Source organism: Nymphaea colorata, chromosome 1 (genome assembly GCF_008831285.2).
Source record: "Nymphaea colorata isolate Beijing-Zhang1983 chromosome 1, ASM883128v2, whole genome shotgun sequence".
NCBI lineage: Eukaryota > Viridiplantae > Streptophyta > Magnoliopsida > Nymphaeales > Nymphaeaceae > Nymphaea > Nymphaea colorata.
In genome coordinates, this window is record NC_045138.2 from 21,754,149 (window position 1) to 21,761,004 (window position 6,856).

At 40.4% G+C, this 6,856-nt stretch overlaps 1 protein-coding gene across 3 annotated transcripts; it reads right to left on the minus strand.

Moving 5' to 3' along the window:
* Positions 1-1,126: 1,126 nt before the first annotated feature.
* Positions 1,127-5,968, minus strand: LOC116246247 (chlorophyllide a oxygenase, chloroplastic). Of its 3 annotated transcripts, none has more exons than XM_031618012.1 (9): positions 5,802-5,968; positions 5,452-5,694; positions 4,200-4,304; positions 3,846-4,121; positions 3,292-3,439; positions 2,857-3,041; positions 2,557-2,669; positions 2,146-2,440; positions 1,127-1,699 (listed from the first exon to the last, which is right to left on the minus strand). In XM_031618012.1, the coding sequence occupies exons 1-9, from the start codon at positions 5,871-5,873 to the stop codon at positions 1,526-1,528; spliced, it is 1,611 nt and encodes a 536-aa protein (XP_031473872.1). In that variant the 5' UTR covers positions 5,874-5,968; the 3' UTR covers positions 1,127-1,525. The 3 variants fall into 3 exon arrangements, with proteins under 3 accessions (XP_031473872.1, XP_031473871.1, XP_031473870.1); XM_031618011.1 differs by having other exon boundaries at positions 5,452-5,703; XM_031618010.2 differs by having other exon boundaries at positions 5,452-5,700; positions 5,802-5,966.
* Between the last annotated feature and the right edge of the window lie 888 nt (positions 5,969-6,856).

Sequence of the window (6,856 nt, forward strand, 5' to 3'; positions counted from 1 at the left end):
GTCCAACTCCAGACGATGACAAAGTGAATCAGATTATCTATTGGTTTACTGCCAAGAAAGCAAAACTGAAGAAGACTACCAGCTATGGCAAGAAAGGTGATTCCAGATGACTTAATTATGCCTTAGCAAGTAAATATTGTGCTTTCCCCATCTCAACACCAGAATCTGAACCGATCACTATTGATGACCCATTGCTCGCGCTTGTTCATGAGAAACAGTCAGGTGTATCAGATTTCACCTACCACTACTCATGGCAGCTGACCGGATCATGGGTGAAACCAATATCAGGAGAATAGTGCAAACAGTTGCAATGGAGATCAAATTGTAGATGAAAGATGAGACAGGTCAGATTGTGACCCATCAGCAAAACTGCAACTCACTGCAGAAGTCCTTATTTTTACATTGATCGGATTGTTCAGTTAAACAAAATTTGGTAAGGTTTCAAGTTACTGCTCTGCATCTTTCCTTCCCATTGGTTTAGGAGCAGTTAAAAACCTGCAAATGTTCGTTTATCATTAAAGATAAGCATCAGTTTCTTTAGAATTTTCATGATTTATTACCATCGTCCTATCTATTGCCTTCCCCTTTGTTTTCCTCTAAAGGAACCTCTAGAAACCAGACAGCTATTGTCAGGGAGTAAATGGTGCGATCTCAGTAAGTCCATGCGTGCCTAAGAAGATGACTGGAGAGAATCACCTTACAGCCCTTTTCAGTTCCCCTTCTTAGTTCTTACCCACTGCTCTCCACCTGTCTTTACTCTCAGCCTTGAGCCTTCCGTCAACAAGATTGTGGGTCGGATGTGAAAATAACAGGAAGTATCCAACTTCACCTAGAACCTTGAGTGATGGTGCATGTGAAGGAGGACATGAACCAGTGGCCACAAAATTTCACATTATCAAAAATGTCAGAAGAATCCATGCGAAGCGTCTTCTACCACACTTTGCAGCTTGGTCCATTTTGATATGATTTGCATTGTTTTGGAACCACTCTGTTGGCTTTTTATGTGATGATGTGTCCATGACACCTTGCCCTCGATTTCAAAGCCACAAATAAAGGAACACGAAAATAAAAGGAAAGAGAAGAAAAAATACCGAATTTATTTAGTTTCAATGGCAACAATTGAGTATAAGGAGGTGAATCAAGAATAATTTTCATTTGTACTATCAAATTTAACCATCGACATGATAATGCCAAATATTTTTCCAGTTCACATACAAAAGGGAATAAGCCTCGTTGAAGCTTCAGATGGGGTGATAAAAGGGTGAAAAGGAAGAAAAATCAGCATAGGCACTGTACATGAAAATACTCTAGACGATTAAGACGCAAATTACTTGCAACCTTAACCCATATACAATTTCCTTTGAGGGAAAGAAATTTTGATGCTGCCCTTCCAGGAAGTGAATTATGGACTCCTGTGAATCAGACTTCAAAGGCAGGAAAATCCATATTATCTAGAGCTACATGAAGAATGAATCTTACCGTCCCTTCCAAATAAGTGGGAATTTGAGCTACTCTTTGGAAGTTTTCACTCTGTGGACCTCTCGAATGGAAGCTTCTTGTTGCCTCTTTCAAGTGCATCTCTCCATATTCTGTACCTTACTCCAAGCTTATCATATACCACAGGCCAGTTCCAAACATTTGCCCCATTGATCATCCGCTCTTGCTGACCTTCCACAAGCCTTAGATCCTCATTTAAGACCTGCATGCAGTGTCTGATCAGTTATAACACGAAATTCCGGAAGCAACAGTGATGTCATTTTATGACTATGCAACCATTAGGTCATGCAGATAGCAAAGTCTTGTCGGAATGGTTAGCATAGGAATGCTGGTTCGGAATACAGCTGCAGTTAGGAGTTACCTTAGGAGCCAAGGAATTCATTTGGATGATTATCTCAAGTGCAGAAAAAACAAAGACCAATCTAATATGATTGATCAAAAAACATGTGAATGGAACACCTAACAGTCTCTAGAAAGACAGCACAGGCATGCAAACAGCTGTTTGTGTGTGAGAATGTGAAGAAAATCACCATTTCCACATTTTCTCTGAACAAGAGAAGGGGCTCATGTTCTCTGCTAAATATTCTGCATGGATGTATGTACACAATTGCATTGCTAAGTTTCTTTGGTAAAGAGAAGATGACTTGCCTTTTCTGCAAAATGCCTCCACAGAATTTGCATGAAGGGAAGGTGTTGGAGAAATGGAGCAAAATCCAAAGACATCCTGTATAAAAGTCGTGTTTTATGCCTGGTTGAAGGCAGACACACGTGGAGTTGATGTAGATGGGTGGAGCACTGCCTCGTGTTCTGTCCCTCCAACCTCCCTGGCTTAGAAATTCCGATGGTTGATATTACCATACAAGGTGGCCCGAACTCCATGTCAATTGGATATGGATCCCAATGCCCTTGTAGTCCATTTCCCGGTGTTAGGAACTTCACTAGGCTGCAAAGGTCAGTGCAGCTTCATAGTGAACAAAACAAGAATTCTATGGCATTTCCTTTTCCTAATCAAACATTTGATCACAAGGAATTTCTTAAAATGAAGTTCAGCGAATAGACCTTGGTACGCTCCATCCTTTTGCAAAGGTAGATGTGTGAGTGAATGGTGCATGTGCAAGATCCAAAAGATTGTCTATAAGCAGCCCATGCTCAATAGGTATCTCCATTGTTATCTGAAAGAACAGCACAAAGTAAAACATATATGTATCAAGCTACTACAACAAGGATAAACTTGATATATGTGAGTTCATAAATTTTTTCATCAATTGAATTTTATGGAATGCCCTGTGGTGGATCACATATATACACTCCTCTGACTTGGCAATGTGCAGACAATCCAACAGTATGGTAGACCATTACCTCCGCATGGATCACAAATCCTGGTGGAGGTTTCAAAGAAGGAAGGGTGGCTGCAGGAGGTGCATCTCCAGGCCAGATCCACACAAATCCATCCTGTTCAAAGCATGGTAGAGACCTTATTCGTATATCCAGCAACCTTGCTGATGGCATTTTCTGACATTTGCCATCAGTTGAAAACTCCCAACCTAAGGCAAACAGATTGCTTAGTCAACAGAAGAAAGTTGGGTCCTGTCTTAACAAGAACTTCAGCAAATGCACGATAAACACATTGCACTTTCAACAATGTACTTGAGAATTTTTTGAAATTTTTACAAAATATCAACAGAAAAACTTCAAGTTAGTCTGGACAGCTGTATTTCAAAATAAGAATTACTCTAAGCGGATTGAGTTTCCACTAAGGAAAGTTTAATATATAGTTTCTTCCACTGTACTAACCATGGTAAGGGCACTGGATATTGCCATCAACTACAGAACCAAGATGAAGAGGACAAGCTCTGTGAGCACATGTATTTTGGACACAGCCAACTTTTCCATCTTTCCCACGAAACAACACCCATGGCTCCTCAAAGCAGTCTATCGGAATCTGAATCAAAATAAACAGCATATGTTATTGTTCTGTAATTTGATCACTCTTACAGCAAGGATATTAAAATCCTACAATAAAAGATCTATGCCAAGCCATGTTGGAATGCACAGGGCTTTCCAGCTGCATTTGCATAGATCTACTACCGTGACTGTCCCGACATTGGTAAAGAAAAATATGAGAGGAAACATTTATCCGTTACTGCACTGCAGCTGATGTTCACAGACAGCATAAAACCATAATGAAAGAAAAGGAACACAAGAATGTGGTCCTTCATTGTCAAATGATCTTGCAGTTCTTGAAGTGTTTGAAAGAATTAAACTAGTCTGATATGAGGAAGGAGTTCAGATGCAGAAGGAAAATTAATCCGAACTTATTAGCTTGTTCATCAAGTAGAATTATTTACCATATTGTCATCTTTAACGTCATCTGAGAAAGCCACAGGATACCAGAAGTTCTTTAATCTTGGATGATATTTTTGTACAGGTCCTGACACATTCAAACTTCTTCGTGCGGTCCGGGGTTTGGCGATGTCATTAGATGCTGATGAAGTGCTTGGAGAGAGTGACAACCTATCAGATTCTGGGATGTTTTGTTTTTGCACCAGGCTCTCATTCACGAGCTCCTCCATGAAGGCTAGCTTGTCCAGAGCTGCTGAAACTCTTGCTTCAGATATGTGAACCTGTTTGGGTTGAAGCTCAATAAATTTGAAGACAGATAAAAGCAAAAAAATAAAACTTGGATATAAAATACACTGAACCTGTTTATGGGCTTCTGCAAGATCTTCTTGCAGCTCTGCAAGCTCTTTCTTCACTGTGCCAATTGACTTGTATTCACGTGCCAAAGGATTGAGAACATCCACTACCTTCAATTAAGAAACTACGATCAGATGCTTCAATTAGATGACAAGTTTATTTTGAAGCATCTACGCCCATGATATTTAAAAGAACGCATGCAATTTTTTATTTCATAAAAACCATGTATCCGAGTTGTTATAATTCCATCTTTAACCATTAGCCACATGTGCTTTGTGAATTAGAACCACCAAAAAAGAAAAAAAAAAAACTACTAGAAAATGCTCCCTGCATTTACAGTTGCCAACAGTGTATGGATCATCCAGATCTGTAGTTTAGGCAAATTATTCAGGATAAGAGATTTACTGGATAGCAGGATTGAAATGGCATAGCAATGCAGCCAATCAATGGAAGTTTTTTCTCCCTTAAGAACCAAATGGCGAAACTAGATGGTGATGAAATATATTCCAACCAAACCTATCCCAGAAATAGAATCCCATAAAAGATTTAGAGCAACAAAACTTTCTGCATCTAATTTATAGCAGTAAAGGGCTTTTCATATTTGTTGATTCAAGATCAACTAGATGAGTTCTTGTCAAAGACTCAAAGCAACAACTGACAAGAAAGATTAGGAATTTTCCTAGACAAATCAGGTGGTAGTGTAGCAATATCGCCCATAAAATGCATCACCTCGCAAGCTCATAAGTGTTGGATCACCATATGTAATGCACATTCACAGGGGGTACTACATCACAATCAGAAATACATTGGTGGACCGTGGATGAAATGACAACAAGTGGTGAACGAATACATAAAAAAACAATTCTGCAAGGAGTAAATCGAATAACAAATGATGTTTACCCGAAATGTTTTTGCCTATGATGAAAGCAATCCAAGTGTCCAGTTACAACAGGCACATACACCATAAAAATTCAAATTTTAAACCACATTCTGCATAAGTATCAATGATTCCCTGATCACTGTAGCCTAATGTAGCCCAAAATCTTAAATTTCTTTCAATAAGTAGAATAGAATCATATCACTCAGCTACACAAAGAACAAGTATTCAGGTATGCTATGAACATACGGACAACTACTGTAAGAACAATTTGCTGCTGAGTCAGCGGTATATGGTACCACGGCAGATACATGCCACTGATCACCGAAGCGAAAGAAGAAGAAAAACTTCAGGAGCCACAACGGGGGCAAAGAACTCACCTTGTCATGAAGCAACATGATGGTGAGCACGTCTTGCCGAGCTCGCCAATCACAGTACTGAATATCATAACGGGCGACCTCAAGCGCCTGGTTCATGTCCAGGAACTTGCCCTTGGACCGGAAGACCCTCGGCCTCGGATCCTCCACATCGAAGAGAGGATGCAAGCCACTCTTCTTCTCGATGCTGCTACCATCCACCTCCCCCACCACCGCAAACACGCCTACCCTTACCACTCTGCCCCCCTGCAACTTCTTATCACAAGAAATGGGCACAAGGAAGCAGATGAATCGTGAGCTCGCGATCTCACTCAAATTACACTGAAAAAAGATGGTGGGTAGTCGATGATCACCTTTCTCGAGGAAAATCGAGGCGGCTTGCAGAGAGATATCGGCAGGGATAGCGCAGACAGTGCAGTGGTCATGACGCTCAGCAAGAAGGAGAAAGAGAGAGAGAGAGAGAGAGAGCAGGGGAAGAGATGGGGGGGAGAGGAGGGAGGATGCGCGCTAAAGAGTGCTGGGAGCGTTTTGTTTGTTATTTGCAGATAAGAGGTGGAGAGTTGCCTCCGCGATCTCCGTTGCCCTCCCGCGGCGTGACACGTGGTGGGCGTTTCCACGTGGAGTGGGCAATAGCCACATCCTGCCCCCGACAGTGAAACAACGCCGATTTCATCTCCCTCTCTCTCTCCAAAAATCTTGAAGCTCTCGTCCCCCGATTGAAGAGGCTGCCCACCGCACTGAGGAAGATACTGAGGATCGATCCCATAGATTTTTCTTATTCACTGCTTCTTTTTCCTGTGGCTGCGGGGACATTGTTTTCAACAGCCCTCCCTAAAAATATAATACAGACAAAATTGACAAGTGAAAATTTTCATCTTTTGATTGAGAGGCGGAACTAGTAAGTAATTTTTAAATCATGAGTGAATTTTGTGGTTTTTATGTCTATTTTTTAATATATTTATTAAGAAAACTGTTTTTGGCTTAAAACCCAAAAAGTTATAAAGCTAGAGTGTATGATATATTCTTTAGAAATATATTTCTTAAAAAAATGAAATGAGAAAAATCTTTCAGATTTTCATTTTGACGTGTGTGTGATGACTAAGAAAATAACTCATTCAAACGTGATAGCGTTTGAACTTCTGACCTCTTGCTGCTGGGTGCTCCTTCCATGCTTGCTTTAAGAAAGGCTACATTTATGTTCATTCACCACACAGTTTTCACATTATCATTAATATTAAGCTCTGCCAACAATGGTTAAGTGTTTCTTCAACTGTTAGCAATCAAATGAATTAAAAGCACCGATGAATCAATTGGTTAGTGACAAATATAAATAGCTGATTAATCCAACCAAGAAAACCATGGAAGCCCTGATGAAGGTTCGAGAGTAGACAGGAGAGAGTGAAAGGGT